Genomic DNA, 25,036 nt, shown 5'->3' with positions numbered 1-25,036 from the left:
AGGAGAGGCAGAAACGTCGGTGGCGAGAAAAGGACAGGTTTTGCATTTATTTCAGTTATTATCCAGCGGAATAGTTAAGAGAAAAGATACAGTGGCGGGATCCACTCACTGTTGGCTATTGTGCTGCAATAATATTGTAATCATTTCCTTTTGGATTTTCTTGTGTCGGTGATATGATCAGAAGGTGGATTGTTATAGCACTAGGATGTTGCAACCAAGTTTGGAACCACTCTGTGACTTTTGATATACATCTACACACATGTACAGGGGAGAAAGCATCCTAAGGCCCCTGCCACACGGCAGGGAAAAGACGGGGCGAAGCGTGGCTTTTAAAAGCCACGCCAAAAAAGAAACGCCGCGGCGGGATCCCACGGATCCTGGTAGCCGTGCTCCGTTGCTCCCCGGCACGATCAGATGCCGGGGAGGAAGATACGAGTCGGAGGGGGAGGCTGCCGAACTGCGCATGCTCGAGCATGCGCAGTACGGCAGGGGGGCGGGGATGCGACGGCGGCAAGACGCGTCACCGATCCCACGGCCAGGATGAAGCGGACCAACCGGATGAACCACCGAAGGTAGGTGGTTCATCTTTGACCCGCTTCATCCGGGGAAGGGCCGGATTGGAGGCGGGAGCGCGACGCCAGGCAGATGTTGGCGTGGGATCGCGCCCGTTTGATGCGCTTCCAATCCGGCCCGCTCCCGGCCCAAACTGCCTCGTATGAACAGGGCCTAAGTAGCTCTGATTAGCCTGATCTCACCAGAACTTGAAAGTTAAAAAGGGTCGGCCACGGTTAGCACTTGGATGGGAGACCACCAAGGAACCCTGGGGCTGCTCTGCAGAGGAAGGCAATGGCAAAGCCACCTCTGCTCATCTCTTGATGACAAATAGAAATACTGCTTTACACAGAGAGTGATTAAAATATGGAGTTTGTTGCCAGGGGATGTAGTGATGGCCGCAGGAATAAACAGCTTTAAAAGGGGATCAAATAGATTCATGGAGGATAAGTCTACCAATGGCTACTAGCCGTGGTGACTGAGGGGAACCTCCATGTTCAGAGGCACTAATCTTCTGAATCCCAGAGCCAGGAAGCAACTTAAGGGGAAGGCCCCGGCCTCTATGCCCTGTTGTTGGCTGTCCAGAGGAACTGGTTGACCACTGTGTGAGGCTGGATGCTGGACCAGATGGACCACTGGTCTGATCCAGCAGGGCTCTTCTTATATTCTAATGAAGGCCTTGGCCCCTATGCCCTGTTATTGGCCCTCCAGAAGAACTGGTTGGCCACTGTGTGAGAGACAGGATGCTGGACTAGATGGACCATTGGTCTAACCCAACAAGGCTCTTCTTAATTTCTAATGAAGGCCTCGGCCTCTATGTCCTGTTGTTGTCCCTCCACAGGAACTAGTTGGCCACTGTGTGAGACAGGATGTTACCCTCTACCTGCTTTGCTTTAAGAAGCTGAATCGCTGACTTCAGTTTCTCGGGGGAAATTAACTAAATGGTAGGCCTCAGTGAGGGGTGGGGTAATAGCGGAGATCGTCCTACCTATGTCTACAGGGATCTTTTTCCTTTTATGAGAGCTCTTAACAACCAGACAGTTGCTTAACCAAAAGGGTTGTTTTTATTGAACAGAAGAGCATCCTAATAAAATGCTCACATACAGAAATAAAACACACGTTAAATCGTACATACAAGTAATGGAAGAACAGAAGTGAATGGGAATAACAGGAGGGTGTTGGGGAAATATACTTTGCCTATGCAGGAGATCTCCATGGAGTAGAGGCTGGAAATATGGAAAATGAGCCAAATGAGGTCTGGGGGTGACCTGCCGGTAGGCGCGTGGAGCAGGCACATAAAGTCTGAGCTCTGAGTGCTATTTTTATACCCAAAAACATGCCCAAGGGGCTTGTTAATGCAAGGGATCCCTCAGAACAAAGAATTGATGGGATTAATCAGGGTTATAACAATGTAGTTTGGAAACTCTGTGTAAAGTTCCCAGGAGCGGACAAAAGAGGCCGGAGGTTCCCTTCTAGATGCAAAGTAGAATTTGGATTGGGTTCCTGATTAGTTCTCCCGTGGTTGAAAGACTAATGGATTACTAATTGAAACTAATCAAAATGGAAACAATACCGCTTGATGAGCCACCTGGCCTCGGGGTGTGGAAAAGAATGAGAATTCAGGACTTTTCATTACGAAGGAAATGTGAGGAGGAAAGATTGAGATCAGGTTGATGGGATTAGCGAGTGAGATTGAAAGAAGTTACTCTGGGGCAAGGCAGGTTCATTGTCCAGAGTATGCAGATGTTGGCAGGGTAGGTAAAAGATCAAATAAACTCCTGATTAGTAAGTACTGGATCGAGCCCAGAAGCTACCCTGGCTATATTGTATTTGGTTGTTTTTGTATCCAGAACAAGGCATGTATAAAGAAGGCCCTTCTTGGACTCTTATTCCCAGAAAGGGAGGCTTTTGCCATTTTTAGTCGATAATTGACTTTTTGGCCACCAAAATGTCCTCCAGCCACACTACAGCCACCACAAGAGCAGAGCTCACCAACAGAAAAAGGTATCTGGGGACTGAGTTAGGTCCAAGAACTCACCTGCTGAGACTCTAGGGAGTTCTCTACAAGGTAATTAGGACGAAGCAACTAGGCAGCTGAGATGTTGCATCAAAATGGATTTTATAGGCCTCTTAAGGCGCGGCTTTTAAAAGCCGTGCCAACGTTGACACGGTGCGGCGGGATCCCACGGATCCCCCAGCCGAGCTGCCTTTTCTCCCCGGCGCGATCAAATGCCGGGGAGAAAACATGGCCCTAACCGGGAGCCGGCTGAACTGCGCATGTCGGAGCATGCGCAGTTCGGCTCCGGCCCGGGGTTGTGCCGGCGCAAGGACGCGCCAGCGATCAAACGCCCGGGTAGAAGCACCGCGTCCACTTGAACCACCGAGATAGGTGGTTCAGTTTGAGGCGCAGTTTCCCGGGAAAGGGCCAGTTCGGGGACGGAATCACGGCGCTTTACGGATGTTGTGGTATGATCGCGCCGGTTTGACCCGCCCCCAAACTGTCCTGCTCCCGGGCCAAATCGCCTCGTGTGAACGGGACCATAGTAAACTTGCAGCTCTTCCCATCCTGGTATATCAGTGGAAAACCTCACCCTGATTAGAATCTTTCTGGAACAAACTTGGCAACAGGGATGTGTGTCATACTGCCAAGTGAGCATTCTGCTGCCTTAAGGATGTCATCTGTCCAGGTGTTCCTGGAGGCAGAGGGGTTGATAGCATGGAAAGGGCACATTGTTGGATCATTGAAGCATCATTGTAGGTTCCACCAAGTACCTTTGCCCTCCCAGGCCCAAGATGTACCAGCCTGCATCAGACTCCACATCCCCTTCCAAGTAGGTTCTGTCAAATGTTTATCTTCAGGAAGGATAACAGGAGCTCAGTGTGATGCGAATAACTCTCCCATTAACCGGTTTTCCTACAGACTTGGTCAATACCCAAGATTACAATTATATCAGCAAATGTATCTTTTCTCCTATCCAGAACCACTTTTCCTACTTGTTTCTGTTCAATTACTATAACAAATGCATCTGAATCATTCCTTACTCATTGTACTACTTAGATGGTTTCACTTATGCTCTAAGATACAACCAGGATTGGGCACACAGCACCCTCCAGGGATGGGGAAGGAGTTCTGCAAAGTGGAGAGGCAGGCTCAATACCAAGCTACTATTCTTTCGGTTGGGGGTGCACAACACCAGTAAACACCAGGGGAGGGGCTGTGGCTCACTGGCAGAGCGTCTGCTTGGCATGCAGAAGGTCCCCGGTTCAATCCCAGGCATCTCCAGTTAAAAGGATCAGGTAGGAGGGGACATGAAAGACCTCAGCCTGATACCCCAGAGAGCCGCTGCCAGTCTGAGTAGACAATACTGCCTTTGATGGACCGAGAGTCTGATTCAGTATAAGGCAGCTTTGCGTGAACATGTAAACTGAATACAATAGCAGTGGGCAAGGAAAAGCTGCGATTTTGGGCAACTGCACTGCTTTGCCTTCTGGGAGTTATACCATTGTCATTGGACCTAGTATTGGTAATGCCTAGATTATGGAGAACCTGAAACTCTTGAGTGAAATCCATGCAAAATAAACTCCTTTTCCCGAATACCCATTCAAGGCATTGACTCTGCAGTCCTATGCAGAGTTATTCCAGTCTAAAACCACTGATTTTGGTGAGCTTAGACTGGACTTACTCTCTATGGGATTGTTCCGTGCACGATCAAGATGAGTTCCACACCGCCCGTCCTTTCCTATTTGGTAGCTGAGTTGTGCATTAAGTGGGTGTCACTCTAATTTTGACAGACCAATATCAGCAAAATCAGGAGAAGAAATGAACCATGATAGATCCCTTTTCTTGAAAAAGCAAGGAAAATTAATTCCATGCTTCAGCGTTGCCTCCCTTCCAATACCAATTGAGTTGACAGCATTGGGCATCTTCCAATTACTCCCTGCCATTAAATCATGCCTCGCTCTTAATTTGGAGGCCGTTTGAAAACTTGAAACAAGCACTAATTGATAAGCTTTTATAATAAATAGCATCAACTTCATTTGTGATTTAATTCATCATGTGTCTCTTCCCTTTAAGCGGTGGAGTTTTTAACTTGATTGAACGGTTCGGCTTTTATCTCCCTCAAGCCAGCCATGGCAGCTAGAGTCTGCCCGATTAAGAGATGTTCTACCCAATTGCATCCTCCATTCCAAAATAAATGCGCTACACCCCGCAATGTTTTCAATACCTGTCAGCTCCCCTTTCTGTGAATCTATTACATACCCTCTGATGCTTCACAGATGAAAATACGGACATGTTTGGAATGTTCCTTTTCTCTGATGAGGGATCGCTCCGTGAATGCCATCACCTCTCCTCTGCTGCGTGTTGTTAAAGTTTCTTCACTACTTGTTTGTGTTGTGTTTTATTTTAAAAAATTCTGCAAAGGAATTTAAAAGCGAAGAGGGACATTGTTCTTTTTTGGCTGAAGAACTTGTTGATCTTCAAGGTGTCTTTGGAACTTGAAGGACAGGGAGAGGGCATCGTCACAAAATGGCTTCCCTGGTAGACAGAGCTAACCACAAAATGGTGTCGTGGGGACTTGGGACCAATCACAAACTGTTGGGAGGTCTACAGCCAAGTGTTGCCCTGTGATGGAGATAGTTGTTTCTGAATGGGTGCCCCCTGGAGACACACACATGATGCCTCCTGGGTTCTTCTGAAGTATCTCCTACTTCTGGCTCTTTAATGAAGCTCTAAGGCAGATACAAGCAGGTACTGTGGCTACAACCCAGGGCTCATCCTGGTGGACCACTCCACTAGGAAACCACGATTGTCCTACAATTTTCTATCACCAATTCAAAATATACCATAGCAGCTGCAGATCCTGAAATGGCAGGTCAAGCCATGCAATGCTGCTGTAGTATTCAGGTTTTTACATTTATGTAAATATTTTATCTATTTAAAACTTTTATCCAGCTTTCCTCTCAGTACTGATGCTCTGCAGTGTGACCCCCTTGTGTGCTAGAGACAAGCTTCATCTCCCACAACCCAAATCAAAGATTAACTTCCTTATGAGCCAGTAGGGTTGCCAAATCTTGAAAACGGACCGGCGGGGGAGCGTCCTGCTAGTCCGGGAGCCGATCGTGTGTTTGTGCGCGCACGCACGCCGCCGGAGTGTCACCCGGAAGTGACGTCACACGCTGGGCGGGGCCACGCCATTTGAGGGGAAAACAAAGAGTTTTCCCCTTCAGGTGGCGGGGCCCCGCCCCCAGCGTGCGACGTCACTTCCGGGTGACGTGCATGCCGGGGCGGAGTTCCCCCCGGGCCCCGATTCCCCGGCGTTGGGTAACGGGCCTCCGGGGCGGGGGGAATTCCGCCCTACCGGGGGGGTTGGCAACCCTATGAGCCAGTGTGGTATAGGGGTTAGGGAGCTGGACAATAGCTGGGGAGACACAGGTTGCAGTCCCCACTTGCCATAAGAACATAAGAACATGAGAGACGCCAATGTTGGATCAGGCCAAAGGCCCATCCAGTCCAACACTCTGTATCACACAGTGGCCAGAAATACCAGTGCCATCAGGAGGTCCACCAGTGGGGCCAGGACATTAGAAGCCCTCCCACTGTTGACCCCCCCCCCCAAGCACCAAGATGACAGAGCATCCCTTGCCCCAGAGCCCCTATCTATACCTTGTGGCTAATAGCCACTGATGGACCTCTGCTCCATATGCTTATCTAATTCCCTTTTGAAGCCGTCCATGCTTGTAGCCGCCACCACTTCCTGTGGCAGTGAATTCCATGTTTTAATCACTCTTTGGGTGAAGAAGTACTTCCTTTTATCCATTCTAACCCGACCACTCAGCAGTTTCATGGAGTGCCCACGAGTTCTTGTATTGTGAGAAAGGGAGAAAAGTACCGCTTTCTCTACCTGCTCTTTCCCATGCATAATCTTGTAAACCTCGATCATGTCACCCCTCAGTCGTCGTTTCTCCAAGCTAAAGAGCCCTAAGCGCTTTAACCTTTCCTCATAGGTTTACTGGGTAACCCTGGCTTAATCATCCTCTCTCATCTTAACCTACTTTATGGGGTTATGAGAATAACGAGGGCCCTTTCTGCACTCTCCTTTTAATTCATGTTCGCCATGGTGTTGTCCAAGCAATTCTGCACTAAAATCGAGTTCAGCCTTCTTTTTATATTCTGGGTTTTTCCTCCCATTCTGCATTACATTCCCTCCCTTCAGTGGTCAGCCCGGTTTCAGCCAGCTGTTGCCCCGGGTTATTTGGATGTTGTTTTGCCTTGGACTTCAATTGCCTCCAATCGAACACTGAGAAAATCCGGAGTGGCAGGCAAATGTGGAATGGACCTAGGAGAGGAGAACCATGTACTCTACCCTGAGCTCCTTAGAGGAAGGATAGGATAGAAACTAAATAAGTAATAAACTATGGGAGTATAGAAGCTGAGCCCTGAAGAGAGATATCCCTAGCAACTCTCCCTAACAAAACTTTAACAAGGCACCTCCAAAGACGTAGGTAGTTAGCTATTTTCCAGTGACGGGTGCTAGAAATTAAGAACTGTGGTTCCTAAATAAGGGAAGTTGGGTTGTATGTCAACTTAGACACTCTGATGGACCTTTTGTTTTCCTCTGGGTCAATTAATCGCTGTAGCTTCCATCATGGAGCCCAGCTCATCAATTTGGAGTGACTGCAAACAAGGCAGGTCAGGAGACGGCATTGTCAAGGTCCTGGCAGGCCATAAAAATATCAATAGTGACTTTGTGCTGGGTTGGATAGTTCAAAGTATACTCCTGATTTCCAGCAGCCAAACCTATGCTACTGGTGCATGCCACTACTTGTGGGAGACTGTTCACGAGAGAATAAGGTTTTTATAACCTGCTTTTCTCTAGCCTAAGGGGTCTCAGAGTGGCTTACAATCATCTTTCCTTCCTCTCCCCACAATAGTCACTTTGTGAGGTAGGTGGGGCTGAGAGAGTTCTGAGAGAACTGTGACTGGCCCAAGGCCACCCAGAAGTCTTCACATGGAGGAGGAGTGGGGAATCAAACCCAGTTCTCCAGAATAGGAGTTCACCTCTCTTAACTACTACACTACACTGGCTCTCACTGATTCAATTAGTTTGTGGCTGTATAACTGTCCGATCCTTCAATACAAATTGTCATGTGTCATACAGAAGGTTTTCTTTGTCCAATATTCTAGTGCTCCATGTACAGGGCATATATTTGGAAAGAAGAACATTCAGTTTGGCGAGCCCCTCTCTGCAGACTGAAGTTCTAAAATCCATAATTTCATTCCCCAATAAAAAAAACTTAGGCCTTGGAGTTATGACTGATGTGTGAAACAACCATCCCAGATCAAAGGCATCAGACCCTTTCCAGTTGTCTCACATCCTTTCAAAACCTATACTTTTCAAGAAACATAAGTTATACAGCATGAAATATTTTGGTGGGTTCCAGAATAAGGTAATTCCTTTCTACTAAGACTCCATGGAGGATTGGGAAGTATGGCAAAGGGATATGGTGATTCAAATTGTTGTCTTTGTCATCCATTAGGATCCATCTTATTTCTTGTTCTGTCATTGATTGTTCTTTTTTTTTAATCTTTTATGCTGCTTTTATACCACTGTTGAGTACATACCAGGAAGCAGTTTTTCTCCAGGCCAGTTGGGCCGGGGTTCCTGGAGGTTTTTTGTCATCTTCTGGGCATTGAACAGGGGACACTGGGGGTGTGGGGAGGAGGTATTTGTGAATCTCCTGGATTGTGCAGGGGGTTGGACTAGATGACCCTGGAGGTCCCTTCCAACTCAATGATTCTGTGATTCTATTTTTTATGCCATTTATATGCAACTGTCACACACATAGCATTCGAGTCCAGTAGCACCTTACGGACCAACAAGATTTCTAAAAATCTCATTGGTCTCTAAGGTGGTACTGGACTGAAATCCATCTCTTCTGCTGCAGGCCAACCTGGCTACCCTCTAAAACAAATAATATTAACCAATATGTGCCTTTTTACAGGAACGTTTCAGCACCTGGAATCAGAGGATGGTGCAATAGTAGAGATTTGTGTGGGTTCGTTTCTTCCAAAGGAGAAGTAAATCTGAAATGAGGATATTCCTGTCAAATTAACAAGATGGGGATATTGAGTTCAAAATCGAACGGGGATGTTTATTTTATTATTATTATTATTGCATTTTTACCCCGCCCTCCCTGTGAACGGGCTCAAATCAGATCACCAAGTGTGTGTCATTAGGTCTCATCCCTGGGGTGGGAAGAAAAGGAACCATGTAATGTGGTGGTCCCCAACGTTTTAGGGCCTGTGGGCCCCTGTGGAATTTTGACAGCCACAAAATGAACTGCCAGTGAAACAGTAAATCACCGTGTACAATTAAATAATATTTGTTGGTTTTTATATGCAATGTTGAGAATTCAGTTATTACCAATAACACTACAATATGTGATATAAAGCTTAGCAGTACATACAAAGTAATACAATACTAGTCACAGACAAATGACGGAGTTCTAGTACACTGTCCGTTTGCGTGCCCTTCATCAGGTTTGTCATTCTGTACTTATTTCTTCATTAGAATGAAGTGCTGCAAGCCATATTTCAAAATGCTTATACAATTTTTGATGTACGCTACCGCGCTTAGATTCTGGTGACTGGGGAGCTCCTATAGCAAGCTCTAATGTGACTGGGTCTACGGCATATAATAATTGGCTAAGCTTCCCTCATACTATTACACACCGTGGTCCTGTTTGTTGTAATGTAACAAAATGAACTGCGGCAGGAGACAGTGGCAGCCACAAAATGGCTGCCGCAGCTGACCTCCAGTCACACAGTGGAGATCCTTGTACTGTGGTGGCAGCTGTTGCCAAAGCAACATTGGTAAAAATCTGTCCACCCAATCAAATCACCAGTGGCCAATCGGAAGCCATGCTGAGCAAAAGCCCCACTTGGCCTCACTCACTTTCTAAAAACACTTGTTGGGCACCAGGAAAGGAGTCAGAGGGTGCCATAATTCCCATGGGCACCTACTGTAATGGAACCCCAAAAGCAAGCCCAGATTTTGAATGCCACGGACTGGTATCTCGTGTAAGTCTTTCCATTAATCAGTTCTTCGAGAACATTAGTGGCTCCCAACTTGAAATCCCCTGATTTATTTTCTGCCAAGATCCGTGACACTGCAGTGCTTAATCTGTTTTCTTTTCCCCCAGCTGTAGTGAGCGCCATCCCAGTCCCGACGCTAGAAAGCGCTCAGTACCCAGGAATCCTGCCATCTCCCACGTGTGGCTACCCACATCCCCAGTTCACTCTCCGACCGGTGCCGTTCCCGACGCTATCAGTAGATCGGACTTTTGGAACGGGAAGAAGTAAGTAGAGGGCTTTGCCTTGTTTCTTTTGCCCAGCTCAAGGGTTTCGAAATAAATAAGAGGCACAGTGCAAACAGACCCCCGTAAGGTGCTTGTGATTGATAGGAGGCTGTCCCGCCCCAGAAGGGAATAAAACAGCCACTCAGCTGAGCCTATGGGAGGGCTGCTTCAGCATCCAATCACCGTTGAGAAGGGGGATAGAATGGTGGAGGGAAGCACTGCAGGAGTGAAGTTGAGTTCTGCCTCCGGGAGAGAGCAGTGAGAGGTCCGGTCTAGCTCAGGGAAAAAAGCAGACAGAAAGGGGAGCTCTACTCGGTATTGTGGCAGAGTGCTTTGGTTCTACCTTTGAGAGAGAACGGAGTACCCGGTTGTTAGGCCTGTCTCTGGCAATGAGCAGATCTGGTGCCATTTAATCTGACTCTGGGGAAAGGGCAGGCTGGTGTGGGTGGAATCCTGTGTGCGAGAGGATGTAAAAGCCTCTTTTTGCCTGAATTACAGACAATTCAAGCTACCTTCTGATGCCATAACGAGTTTAAATTAATGTGCCTCAGCCAGGTTTCTCCTTTGTCTACCTGGGGGCCTGTGCTGCGGGTCTGTTCCTTGAAACCAATCTGTAAATAACCAAGTCTTCTTTGTTGTTTGCATAAAAAATCCTGTCTCAGTGATCTCCGTACTCCATTTGCTTACCACCAAACTTACATCATGGCAGCGGATCCATTCCTATATACTGGCTGCCTTAAGAACACCTGGTAACTGGGAGAGGGGGAATGTTTCAAGTTCCCTAAAAATTGTAGGAGGCTGTGTGGGTCCCCTCAGGGCATTTGAAAGGAAACTTCTCATTACATGACTGATTTAAATTGACTAGGAGGAGGGAATGAAGTTGGGTAATGGTGTGCTTCAAACTGGAGACCATGTAAGCTCCACGAGGTGGTTCTGAATTCTTCTTCTTCTTCTTCTTCTTCTTCTTCTTCTTCTTCTTCTTCTTCTTCTTCTTCTTCTTCTTCTTCTTCTTCTTCTTCTTCTTCTTCTTCCTATTCTCATGATGATGATGCAACAATACAAAAGGTTGTTTGGAATTCAGCTGTCTTAACCATTCCACTTCCATATGTGCTTTGTGGAAATCTCGCAAAAGGAACTCCCCCCCCCCCACTTTCCTGTCAGGATGGACTGAAAAAGCTGCTGAGGAAGTACAAACAATTCCTTTCCCTGCTCACCTTCTGAGCAGCAGCTTATGGCCCCTGCAATCTCTTTATGGGGTGTTTGCTGAACTTTCCCTATGAGGAAAGGTTAAAGCGCTTAGGGCTCTTTAGCTTGGAGAAAAGACGACTGAGGGATGACATGATTGAGGTTTACAAGATAATACATGGGACAGAGCAGGTAGAGAAAGAGGTACTTTTCTCCCTTTCTCACAATACAGGAACTCGTGGGCACTCCATGAAATTGCTGAGCGGTTGGGTTAGAACGGATAAAAGGAAGTACTTCTTCACCCAAAGAGTGATTAACACTTGGAATTCACTGCCACAGGAAGTGGTGGCGGCTACAAGCATGGACGGCTTCAAGAGGGAATTAGATAGGCATATGGAGCAGAGGTCCATCAGTGGCTATTAGCCACGAGGTATAGATAGGGGCTCTGGGGCAAGTGATGCTCTGACATCTTGGTGCTTGGGGAGGAGGCAACAGTGGGAGGGCTTCTAGTGTCCTGGCCCCACTGATGGACCTCCTGATGGCACTGGTATTTCTGGCCACTGTGTGACACAGAGTGTTGGACTAGATGGGCCTTTGGCCTGATCCAATATTGGCGTCTCTTATGTTCTTACGATTTTGTGTTTCACTTGAAATACATGTCGGTGATTTCCCCTGGGGGCTGTGTGTTGTTTCTGTACCAACTGTAGTGAGGACCCATCCTCCTTTGGTGAAAAATGAAGCTGATGTAGACTCCCCCAGCCCTTTTTCTTGGTTCCTCACATGGGGATCTTGTTGAGGTCACTCAAGGGAACTTTCCTGGTCAGACAACTAGATTTGAGTCCAGTAGCACCTCAGAGACCAACGAGGTTTCTGGCATATGAGCTTTCAAGAGTCAGGGATGTCATATCCCTTTGTCAGCTTTGACCCTCAAGAGCTCATTCCCTGCAAATCGGTTTGGTCTCTGAGATGCTACTGGACTCGAATCTCGCTCTTCTCCTGCAGACCTGACTGGCTAAGCTTTGAAACTATCATTTGGTCTAACATTACCACCAAGCGAATGAAGACGTCAGAGGTTGTCAAGCCAGGGGCACAAAATGCCCACGTCTTACTTCTCCATGACTGAAACTCTTCGAAGCCTTCTTTGCCCTCTCCATGATCCGGTCAGGGCCGGCCTCATCATCTCCCCGTGAACAGAGGGAGATCTTTAAGCTGTCAAAGCAAGATGTGCTCATAATCAACCAGATGAAAACATTGCGCGCATCACTGCTGACATGTAAGAAGCCAGCCGAGCGGTGCATTTTCTTATGCCTCAGTTCAAGAGCTTTGGATGGGCTTAGGCGGGACTTGAACTTAATAGCTGAACTTTCCAAGGGGCTTTCTCTTGCCATTGCCTATACAGCAGAGACAGAGAGAGAGAGGTGTGTGGAGGAACAGGTTTTATCTCTTTTCTCCCATCCTCTGCTTCCTCCAAGTATAGTAAAACTGGAATATTTGTTGCAGTAGAAAAGAGCAAGAGTCCAGTGACACCTTAAAAACTAACAACATTTATGGCAGGGGATGAGCTTTCATGAGTCGCTGCTCACTGCTTCAGATACAGTGAGCAGTGACTCACGGGAGCTCCGAATTTTGTTAGTCTTTAACAGAGGTCGTTTTGTAGAAAAAGAGCTAGGGGAACTCATTAGCATAACTCATTAGCATATGCCACACCCCCTGACATCACCGGAAGTGTGTCATAAGGCCACACACCCCACCCCCAATGGTCCCGGCCGCCACCGCCGGCCTTGCAGCTCCACTGCCGAGCCCCATTAGGAGCCCGGCGGTGGACCTGCAAGGCCGGCGGGAGTGCAAGGAAGCCCCGCGAAGGCCCTCCCTGACCCCAGGCAGGCAGGGGTGGGGAGAGGCAGGGAGGAAGGAACTTACCCTCCCTCTTCTCCTGCCTCCTCCTGGCTGAATGAGGGCCGGAAGCGGGGCGGCCGGAAGCAGGGGGCGGGGCTTCGTCATGTGCCCCGCCCCCTGGACCTCACCCGGGGGAATTGCAATCCCCCGTGATCCCCCCCGAAATGACCTCTGGTCTTTAAGGTGCTACTGGACACTTGCTCTTTTCTGCCGCTACAGACAGACTAACACAGCAACCCATCTAGATCTATCTTCTTGGAATATTCATTGTGTTGAAGATAAGTGGCATGCCTGCTTTAAACCATAACCTATTGTTTTAACGTATTGATCTAATTTTAATCGGAACTGTGTATGTGATATTTTAAATTTTCCTTTTTGTTGATTTATGTCTTCGATGCGAGCTGCCCTGAGCCCACTTGCGGGGTAGGGCGGGATATAAACCACAAAAAATAAATACATAAATAAAATAAACCCTTTCCCACATTGTCATTCTCAGTCAGATGACTGATGAAAATAGCACCACTCGGGCCAGTTTGAAAGGGACACTGGATGGATAAAGTCAACTTCCCTGTGTGAGATTCCACCTTGGTAGCTTTATTATTATTTTCAAAATTTGTATCCCACCTTTCTGCCCTTACAAGGGGCCACCAAGGCGGATAACCATTTAAAACACACACGATAAAATTGTAATGCCATTAAAAATCAACCTCACTCCCAAACATACATCATTAACATGATTTTTAAAATAGTTAAAATGCTCTCAAAACAGTTAAAATACATCTAAAACATAAGAACTGAACAGATTTTCAGCAATGCTGATTCTGTGAACTTAGGCAGATCCTGAGAAGGGAGGGCAGGAAGGGTTGCGTCAATGCTTAGTTCTTGTGGCCCTCGCCACTTTGGGGTCAGAAAGCAATTTTCTCCTGGGCAGTTTGGCTAGGGATCCTGGAGGGTTTCCTCCCCCTCCCATCTTCTGGGCATGGATCTGGGGTCATGGAGTGTGGAGGAAGGAGGTAGTTGTGAATTTCCTGCATTGTGCAGGGGGTTACACTAGATGACACTGGAGGTTCCTGCCCACTCTATGATTCTGTGATTCTAAGAACACTGGATAAGGAGGAGGGACCATTGAGGAAATGCCAAATGAAACCCCCCCCCGCCAGAAGGTGGCAGGGGGGGGGGGGGGTGAGTCTCCCTGGGGAGAGAATTCCAGAGCTTTGTTGCCATGACTGAGAAGGCCCTCTCCAGGATGACCACCTGCCTAATCTCAGAAGGTGGGGGACCGGAAACAGAGCTTCTGAAGACGACCATAATGGGTCTTTCAGGTACCTTGGTTCCAAACCTTTAGGCCTTTAAAGGTTAAGCACCTTGAATTGTGCCTGGAAGCAATTTGGAAGCTAGTGTAGATGGGCGAAGACTGGAGCGATACGGTCCCTTTGACCCACTTGTCAATATCCAGTCCCATGTAGAACACACTACAGTACTCTAGTCTAGATGTAACCAGGTCATGGACCACAGTGGCCAGATCTTTTCTGCTCAGGAGAAACCACAGCTGGCTAATCGGTTGAAGCTGGTAAGAGGCATTCTTGGCCACAGCTGCCACCAGCTTATCCAGCAGTAGGCCTGGATCCAAGAACACCTCCAGGCTATGGACCTGTTCCTTCAAGGAGAGTGTAATATCATCTAGAACAGATGACTTCTTAAATCCCTGGTGAGGCTTTCTGCCCGCCAGTAGCACTTCCATCTAGTCAGGATTAAGCTTCAGTTTATTAGCCCGTACCCACTGCAAAACTTCCTCCAGGCCTCCATGGGATCAGCTGGAAGCACAAGATAGAACTGAGTATCATTTTCATATTGGTAACAGCCCAGCCCAACTCTCTGGATGACCTCACCCAGCACTTTCATGTACCTGTTAAAGAACATCAGGTACAAGATGGAACCTTGTAGGACCCCAAAGGCCAAGGGACTGAGCAGCAGTCCCTGATCGCCACCTCCTGAAACCTACCCTCCAAGTAAGTCTGGACAGCCTATCTAGACTGGGATTGAGAGGGATTGTTCTACAGAACAGTGCCCCCCAATCCCAGTCTAGATAGGCCATCCAGACAGATACCGTGATCAAAAGCCACTGAGAAGTCCAGGAAAATCAACCAAGTCACACTCCTGCTGACCATCTCCCTCCACAAGTCATCCACCAGGGCAACCAAGGCTGTTTCAGTCGTATAACCAGGTCTAAGATCAGACTGGAAGAGGTCTAAACAATTTGCCTCATCCGGGAAACATATATGAACACATGTAGCTGCCTTATACTGTACCAGACCATTGGTTCATAAAGTCAGTATTATCTACTCAAGACTGGCAGCTGCTCTCTATGATCTCAGGCAGAGGTCTTTTATATCACCTACTATCTGATCCTTTTAACTGGAGATGCCAGGAATTGAACCTGGGACCATCTTCTATCATGGATTCACAGCCTTGCTCCATGGGTTGCTGGCCGCTAGGCATGGGGTGATACTAAGCGGTTAGCCAAACTGCTTTATCTACAGCAGATGGCAAACTAAATTTAATATGGGTTCCTGCCAAAATTTACGGAGGTCCAGTCCACCCCAAGAATGTCCCAGTGAGAGAGACGAGACTGGTGAATTCAAAACAATTTGGCTTTTACTGAAGAATATCAAAATCGCATACACACAAAACAGAATCTCACGCACATACAATCAAGTTCCTTAGGAGTACAGAAATAGAAAAATAGTTCCTTTTTACTTAGGAGGTAGGTGGGTATCGTTCATACTTATCTGTTCCTGGAGCCTTGTCTGTTGCGATGAAGATTTGAGGGTAAGGAAGTAGAACCTAGGGGTTTTTCTAAGTCACACTGCCAGAACCAGCCGGCAAGTATGGACCTCCTTGGCTGCGCACACCAAGAGATCAAGAATAGACAAAAAGGGTTGTTGGATAGCAAGCTGGGCATTAGGGGGTAAAAGCAGACAGAGGATGATGAAGGGTTTGCGGCTAGCAAAAGACCCATCACATGGTCCCTGAGTTTTATAGGTAAATCTTCGGGTGGGTGGCAACCTTGCCAAACTGGAAACCCACCTACCTGTATGTCCATCCCATGACTACAACCATTGGTGCGTGTAGTAAGGGTGTCTATTTTAAGGGTTTGGCCAATATTTGAAATTCTAGACTCTAACTCATGGACAAGCCATCTGGTTAGGTGTGAAAGCTGGGCGTCAGGATCTTCCTTGATGTGCAGATAGATCTCGGCTTTCCCAGGCAATCAAAGCAACATCTGCCAGGAAATGGCAATTCAGATGTAAATCAGATCTGTGTATTGCGTGACATCAAGTCCTCTAGTAATGGGGGATTGCTTGTCTTTAAGCTGTGGTTTCTGTTAACAATGGGGAAATGTGCTTCTCTTTCCCTAAGGCTAGGAGCTGTATGTGTTTGCAAGCTTCATTAACATGAAATGTAGGCAGGTACCTTCTATGTGAAAACCTCTCACAACAGGTAATTTAAGCAGCTTTCCCTTAAGCCTATGGGTATACATGTATGCACAGTTCATGTGGTGTGTGTGTGTCAGCAGATATAACTCCATAAAAAGCAAATATCAGTCTCTTTCTCAACAGAGCCTAGCCCCCAATGCTGGACCTCCTGATGGCACCTGGTATTTTTGGCCACTGTGTGACAGAGTGTTGGACTGGTCTTTGGCCTGATCCAACATTGGCTTCTCTTATGTTCTTATGAATGTCTAAGGACCAGTGAGGTTTGAAACATGCAGGCTACATGGCATCCTGTCCAGACACTTTGCCCAACCGTGTCTCACTGAAAAACATTTCTCAATGCAAACTTCAATCAGATGCAGGATGGGGAAAAATGTATTTAGTCAATAATGAATATTAATTTCACTCAATCAGGGCTAGAATTAGTGTGTTACCGATCAGAAAATGTCTGTTTCTGCTGATATTCATTTACTCTATGAATAGTGTCAGGAGACACAGCAGATAAATCCTGTAACACGTCCAATATTTTTAACCTAAGGCAAGCTCTGTGCCCATATGCAGACAAGAGCAAAACCATGCATTGCAATAACTCATTTTGGAGTAACCGTCCCTGCATCATTACATGACTGGACATACTATTGATCGGCAGGATGTGCCCCTTCAAATTCATCATGCGCAATGACATTATGGAGGGTGTCACCATTCATTCCGTCAAATGGGCCATGCTCAAATCCTTCTTTCTGTTTCTTGAAACCCATTTCTAATGACCTGGAAAAAAAACCCAATGCTGAAAAATCACCCTTAGCAAAAAAAATAAAATAATAATTCCCAACTCAGCCATCTGCTGAAAGAGAAACTGGAGAAAATGAGGGGGAAAGGCAGACCTCAATTGGCACCTTCCATCCCTGGATGATAAAGCTGTCTGCCATTTTGACCACTGTCAAAAAAGCAGGGAGCGGTAAGACAAGAATAATGACTTTGTGCTGACTCCTTTCTTTTATGCGATCTGCCGGCATGAATATAGGGGCCTTTGTCAGAATGGTTTCACGGCGTGTCTCTCTTATGTGTGTCAATGATAATATGAAACCCACACATTACAGGCTAGCGGGGCTGGATTTTAGTCAACCTCCCTGAGCTGCGAGGGATTTCTGCAGGATAGCTCACTGTGCTGGATAGTTTCCAATTTTCTGGAAGGGGCTGACTGCATGAGTCCAGAGTCAGTGATTGCACCTCAGTGTCGGTCCAGAGGGTGTGTTCTGCAGAACAGTATGCCTGATAGGGTTGCCGGCCTCCAGAAGATCTCCCGCTATTGCAATTGATCTCCAGAAAGGCCTGTAGCTACAGTGGGGCATCTCGGGCTAGGCCCCCCCAACTTACTGGTGAGGCCTCACGACTCCCCATCCATCCCAGGGGCCCTGAGTGGTGGCAGGTGTGGGGAAGGAGCCAGATATTCCTGTGCAGCTGTCTGGTGCAAAGGGCTGGCTACAGTGGCTGCACAGAGCCAGACAGCACCTCTCTATTTCCTTCAGAAGGTCTATTTCCCCCTGGAAAGTACTTGTTGCTGGCGGGCCCCCAAGTGCCCGGGATCCCATGCGGGGTTCCTGTGCCCCACTTTCTTGCGTGTCTCTTTCTCCCCCACAGCCTCCCAGGCTGGCAAGGAAAGAAAGGTAAGTTAATTAACGTCAGTGTAAGTTAATTGACTTTGATTAAATTACCTTTAATTCAATTAGCCGATGCCCCCTAAGAAATTTAAATGCCCCCCGACTTAAAAATTCCTGGCTACGGGCCTGTCTCCAGATGAGCAAGATCAGTTCTCCTGGAGAAAATGCCTGATTTGGAGGGTGGACTCTGCTGAGGTCCCTCCCCTCCCCAAACCCCGCCCTCCCCAGGCTCCACCCCCCATATCTCGGGGTATTTCCAAACACAGAGCTGGCAGCCCTAGTTCCTGAGATGAGTGGCATGGCCAGGTGCTAGAGCATAAAGTGTAGCAAGCAGAAGGTGTGGCATGTTGTACGTATTCCTAGGCCTGACTAACCCAGGGGGTTGGATGAGATGGCCCTGGTGGTCCCTCCCAATTCTATGATTCTTTTATGCTATTCTTATGTTCTTATCCTGCCTTTGGGTCACAGGAACCACTGCAGTACATCGCATATTTCCTTAAACATTGGAAGAGGTTCTTAGTACCAAAACAGATCAGCTCTAGATTATGAATCTTGGTCCTTTTAACTGCCCCCCCCCCCCGCTATATTACCATCATGGGGGTGGTGGAAGAGGCCCTAGGAAGGGAACATCTGAATTCTTTAATATCTGAATACTGAAGCCACTGAGTGACTACTGGGAACTTCTGGGCATGGTCCGTCATCTTCTTTGGGGGTTTTGGAACTGAAGATCATCGAGCACTTTAGTTGTATTGGGACTGGTTTTGAATTGTATAATATGTTTTAAAATATAGGAATGGTATGTTTTATTGTTGCAAGATTTCTTGCCCTGTAAGCCGCCCTGAGCCCTACGGGGGAGGGTGGGGTATAAATCTGATTAATAAATAAATAATAAATTAATTAATTAATAAATACAACCTGCTTGCTCCATTCAGTTTTGCTAATCAAAGAAGGCACTTCCATTCTACTGTCACCCTTTTAAAGGAGGAAAAAAATGTGAACCTACGAACCTTCCAGAGACAGGTGTAACAATCGGGTACTCTGTTCTCTCCCAGAGATAGAGCCAAACCACTCTGCCCCACTACTGAGCAGAGCTCCCCTTCAAAGAATCATAGACTTGGAAAATACCTCCACGGTCATCTAGTCCACCACCCTGCACAATGCAGGTAACTCACCAATACCTCCCACACACACACACCCGGTGACCCCTGCTCCATGTCCAGAAGATGACAAAAACCTCCAGGATCCCCGGGCAAACTGGCCTGGAGAAAAATTGCTTCCTGACCCCAAAGTGGTGACTGGCATTTCCCTGGGTGTGTAAGAAAGATCCACAAGAACTAAGTACTGATGCAGCCCTCCCTGTCCTCTCTCTCATGATCTGCCTAAGTTCACAGAATCAGCAATGCTGTCAGATGGCCCTCTGGCCTCTGTTTAAAAACCCGCAAAGAAAGAGAAAAGCCCTTCTGGATCAGACCAGTGATCCATCTAGCCCAGCATCCTGCCTCTCACACTGGCCAACCAGTTCCTCTGAAGGGCCAACAAACAGGGCATAGAAGCCCTGACAGTTGCCCCCATCCTCTGATGCCAAGGCCGGGCCCAGAGCAACTGCCAGCATCTATCACCAGCCAGACTGGAGCCGCTCCATTCTGCGCGTGCACAGACAATGCAAATGTATTAGGGGGAATTTAACTCCCCTCCCCCGATATGTTTTATTTTGAGTTCACATTTTTCTGCAAACCTGGGGAGTCCCCTGAGGTTGCAGGAAAATCTGTTTAGCATTGGTGTGGCCCTGATCCACAGATTTAGGTATCCACAGATGGGAGCCACACATCGTTATTAAATGTATAGATATCTGGACAGGGGACTCCTAGTCTCAGCCGCCACACTCTCCCAGCGGCTTATTTATTGGCATTCAACTTGGGTCTTCCTGCACATTCCATCATGATTTGCCTCCTCTCTAAATCCTCACTTCGCACAGCATTTTCTTAAAACAATTCCCAGTCAAGATGTACAACTCAGGTCTACTTCTTCTAATGTGATTGAACGGTCCCTCCACAATCTTCAGTTGCGCCTAAGGGTGGGGTGTAAAGAACCCTGCTTTGCATCATTAAGTCTTCAGATGGTGAGTCCAGATGTGTGCCTGCTGTGCTTCCAATGTCAGCTTTCATTTTTAATCCTTAGCTTCTCCGGCTTTAGAGAAGCATTCAAGGCAGTAGCTGTCTAACGCTCCATAAGGTCGAACGCCAGCCTGCATAATGAAATCCCAGCATTGGCCAGGAGAGTTTGAGAACCACTGGAAGAGAGGCACTCCCAAAACAGCAGGTGTGCATTTGCAGAGCTTAGTAGCACATCTGTGGGCACTCTGGCTCGTCCAAGCCACTCCACTGACGTCTTTTTATTGCATTTGCAACAGACATTAACCTTTGCCTCCCTGGAGCGGCTGACCCATACCTGTTCTATACGCCTCCCCTGTTTCCTTGGGACTGGACCATCCAATTCTGGGAAACAACAGCAATTCCTTATGGCCACCCCAGTGGGAATCAGTGCTTCCTCTAAGCCATGGAGTCTTGTGAGCAAAAATTCTACTTTGTGAGCTACTGGTATTAAAGTTGTAAGTGAGTGATTTGGCCACTGCATGAGTTAGCTTGCTCTGGAGCCACTTTTCCTTAGCTAAGACAAAAATGTGTGAGCCAGAGGTTAAAAAACTGTGAACTAGCTCACACTAACTCAGCTTAGAGGGAACACCGGTAGAACCATTTGGCATCTCACCAGGGACATGGCGTGAAATCTGAGCCCATGGAGAGGTATTGTAATGGTTAGTTATTATTGTACAATGCCTGGAGATTCCATGCAGGGTTTTGCCTCATTCCCATTTTCCTCACTTGTAAGTTCCTGTTTCTTCGGGGGGGGGGGTCAGTTCTGCCCATGTTTTGCTCTCTCTAGTGGTTTGAAGAAGTGTGTTTTGCAAAGGAAAGCTTACACTTTGAATAAAACTTTGTTGGTCTTAAAGGTGCCACGGGACTCAAACTTTGTTCTGCTGCTTCAGACCAACACAGCCACCCCACCTGAACATTGGTTTATGTAAAGCATGAAAATTTGCAGTTTAGATCTGCAGAGAGATATGCTGGACATAAACCTATGTAATATCGAATCGACCACTAGAGGGAGGAGGAAGAAGAAGAAGAAGAGGAGGAGATTGGATTTATATCCTGCCCTTCACTTGGAGTCTCAGAGAAGTTTGCAAACTCCTTTCCCTTCCCCTCCCCACAACAGACACCCTGTGAGATAATTGGGGCTGAGAGAGCTCTGAGAGAACTGCCCCTTCAAGGACAGCTCTGACAGAACTATGGCTTGCCCAAGATCATCCAGCAGCTGCAAGTGGAGGAGTAGGGAATCAAACCCGGTTCTCCCAGATTAAAGTCCACGCACTTAACCACTACACCAAACTGGCTCTCATGTGGAAAACACATGTGGGGAAAAAGAAGAAAAGAAAAGAAAAGGAAGAAACAGGAACTTACAAGCAAGGAAAATCCAAATGCAGAAAAGCCCTCTGTTGTACACTTTTGGTGAGGTTTCATACCAGTGAGACCTCCTTTGCACAGCAGTGTTGGAGAAAGCAGTGACTCTACCAGTCAAAGCTCAACAGTCAGTTCTGACTGTATAGGTAGCAGAGAGTGAAAGGATGAACTCTTGGTGTCTTGGGAGGGGACTTTTGCTACTCAACGAGTGATGAGATCACTCAGCCCCAGATCTTCCTACTGACATAGGTATTAAGAAGCTTTCTATCTGCAGTGGATTCAGATCATTTTCTTAATAATATTAAGACAGGTCTCTCATTTGTAGGGCTTTGTGGATTACAAGTAGCTGAGATCATACCATAAACACGCACAATTTTTTTTAACCTGGCTTGGCACCCTGAGAATCTTTCTTTTCTTCTAAAACAAACAAACAAACACATATTTAATCTTTAGGAAAATAATAACAGCCACATTTTCATTCATTGTTGCTTTGTGTACAGTCACTGTGATTCTGATGCGTGTTTCTTTGGCATGTGAAAGTCACAGACTGCTGTGCGGGCATGATTCCAGCCACTCCATAACCCCATGGAGCAGCTGGCACCAGCCGTGTGTGGTCCCAGTTGGCTGTCACTTGCAACAGCAGCCGTCATCCGGTTGCAGGAGGGAAGAGCAGCAGGGACTGAATCCAGCCCTTAATCTGCTCTGATGTGTCGGTAAGTTGGCCAAATCCATGCTCAAGCAGCCACTGGATAGGATTTTGCAGCATCAGGCACTATGAGCCTTCAGCCCACTAGAAATATATAAAATCCTCCTTTACTTGTGCATGTCCCGGGATGAATCAGCTATATAGAGGAAGTCCCACAGGAAAGCATGAATAGAATAAAGAAAAAGTAACAAACATCCATGGGACGACCCAATTAAGTATGAGAGCAAAGCTCTTCAGTCTAAATACATAAACAGGAAATGGCAAACTGCTCAAACAGTATATAAGTCCATGCAAAAGGTCCAAAGACATTCCACAAAAAGAACACCAGGCTCAGTGGTGAGAATGTAGAGTAGAAGTTGCAAATTTATTCAGATAAAGTGACGTTGATAAAGAGATTTCCGGATTTCTTATTCTCCTCTTTTCTAAATATTCTTCTTCAGATCATCTTGCATGCAGAGTTACAGTGTCCAATAGAACTGCAGCAATGCTAAAGGCAAAAGCCTCCAGTGGTCAGGAGAGACTTCCGGTAGCTTCTTGTCTCTCACCAGGTTATAGCATCATCACTGCCCACTACAAATTAGAGCCCTCTTGGTTTGCTGCATGTAAATCAGGCCCTCCTTACTGTCAAAACTCTGGCTGATTTCGCACAAGGAGCTGCACCGCCATCACACCTCCCTTTGCCCCGTTTCCATTGGTCAATTTCCCACTCGAAGCCACGCGGCCGCATTTTGACCCGCAGCTTCGCCCGATTTTTCCCGTGGTTTTTCCTGATTTTTCCTGCGGTTTCGTGATCCTGTTTTGAGGATCACAAAACCGCGGGGGAAATCAGGCGAAGCCGCGGGTCAAAATGCAGCCGCGCGGCTTCGAGTGGGAAATTGACCAATGGAAACGGGGCAAAGGGAGGTGTGACAGCAGTGCATGCTCCATCTGAAGTCTCTAGGAATTTCCCAAACTGGAGTTGGCAACTCTAGGCCCCATGCTAATGAACATGGCAGATCCAGGTGGTCAGCCATGTTGGTCTGAAGCAGTAGAACAAATTTAGAGTCCAACAAAGTTTTATTCAAGGTATGAGCTTTCGTGTTCACACACACTTTTTCAAATATATTGGAATGGAAAGTAAGGTTCTAGCTTATAGGCAGGGGCCGAACAACAAATTAACATGTAGCATGATGAAGATGTTTTTAAGGTATGCCCTGACAAACTAAATAAGAAGCTAAGTTTATAAGGTCAGCAGTTGTAAAGCAATAAACATGTCAAAATAAGACTGAGACTCTCCATTCACTCCTCCTAGGTGTGGAGGTCACTTAACAGCATTTTTTCTTTTTCTTTTTTGAGGTGGGTGTAGTGTTATGTCAGCCAAACATTCCAGTATTCCTTGTAGACATGGCAGTTAGGTGACTAGCCAGCTGTTGGGCATGTGAAGAATTTCTCTTCTCCCGTCCCTCTTCCTTGAGGCCTGGTTTGCTTTACTGCAGCATCATAACAGAACTGTAGTACATCCTGGGAAATGTAGTTCTGGGGGGGGGTCTGACATATATTTAAAGGATAGAGGGAGGGAGTTGTAGTGGTTATCATAATGTTTTATGAGATTCGGATCAGCCATTTGCCAGTGATTCAGCAAATAGCTTGGTATTCCAGAGCCCTTTCCCTAGCAAGTTCAGGTGAGTTCTGTCACACCTGTAGCCTGAAGTACCCAAGATTTCCATGTTCCCTAATCTTCTTCCATTATATATGTGGTCTGATTTCCTGCTTCTGATATGCATCTTCTAGGGGGAATGAGGCAGGGTGAACACTCATAGGATTGCCAACTCCAGCATGGGAAATTCATGGAGATTTGGGGACAGTGGCTGTGAAGGGGGAACCTGGGGAAGGATTTCACTGATGACCTCTGGTATACCATAAAGGTTGCCCTCTGGAGCTGCTGTGTTCTCCAGGGGAACTGAGCTCTGTAATCTGGAGATCCGCTGTAATTCTAGAAGAACTCCAGGCCTCACCTGGAAGTTAGCATCCCTAGGGCACAGATTTCGCAGAGGCCTCCAGGCTCTGGCTCAAGATTGATAATGTCTTCAGATGTGCTTTTGGACTTTGATAGCCTGGTCTTTTAAAAAAATTAATTTACGGAGGAGAAAAAAAAATCTATGTAGTTCATCAGGATTCACACGCACACACCGCCGCCCGATTAATTCCAAATTGGAACATAGGGAGTTTTGCCCAGCTCTGATATTGATCTGTTATGTTATAACTATACTGTGACATTTTTATGGCCTCATATTTTCTATCACTGTCCTATCTGCAATAAAAGTTGTTGCGTTTAATAGTCCCGCTATAAATAGTGGTCTGTCGGCTGAAATGATGGCTCATTATCAAGTCGTGACGCTCCTACGGCACTGGTACCTTAGGTACAGGCCCCGAGCATTTAACTTTTTCCTCTTTGGGCGAATGAAGCCCGCTGATGTGAATAAATGTGAGGGAGCAATAATTTGACACAGTCCTTGCCCTTGCCAGAGTTGTAACCAAGCAACAAATGGACATGAAAATTGAACTGAACTTGCGCTTCTCTCCAGGTGGCTGGCTGAAGGTATGGCTGCCACACTTCGGCAGTGTGCTTAAGACGACACTCGCTTGGACGTTCCTAAGCTGTGAGAATTGACCCGTAATTGCTAGCCG

At 46.9% G+C, this 25,036-nt stretch overlaps 1 protein-coding gene across 1 annotated transcript in view; it reads left to right on the top strand.

Annotated features, from left to right (window-relative positions):
• DCC (DCC netrin 1 receptor) overlaps positions 1–25,036 on the top strand; it is a 591,220-nt gene that overhangs the window by 544,940 nt on the left and 21,244 nt on the right. Inside the window, exon 22 of the mRNA XM_015428299.1 lies at positions 9,757–9,912. Within this exon, the coding sequence (XP_015283785.1) occupies positions 9,757–9,912 (156 nt within the window). The remainder of the gene's footprint in view (positions 1–9,756; positions 9,913–25,036) is intronic.

Source organism: Gekko japonicus, unplaced genomic scaffold, assembly GCF_001447785.1.
Source record: "Gekko japonicus isolate JY-2015 unplaced genomic scaffold, Gekko_japonicus_V1.1 scaffold614, whole genome shotgun sequence".
Classification (NCBI taxonomy): domain Eukaryota; kingdom Metazoa; phylum Chordata; class Lepidosauria; order Squamata; family Gekkonidae; genus Gekko; species Gekko japonicus.
The sequence above is the reverse complement of the archived record's forward strand: the minus strand, read 5'-3'. Positions and strand labels throughout refer to the sequence as shown.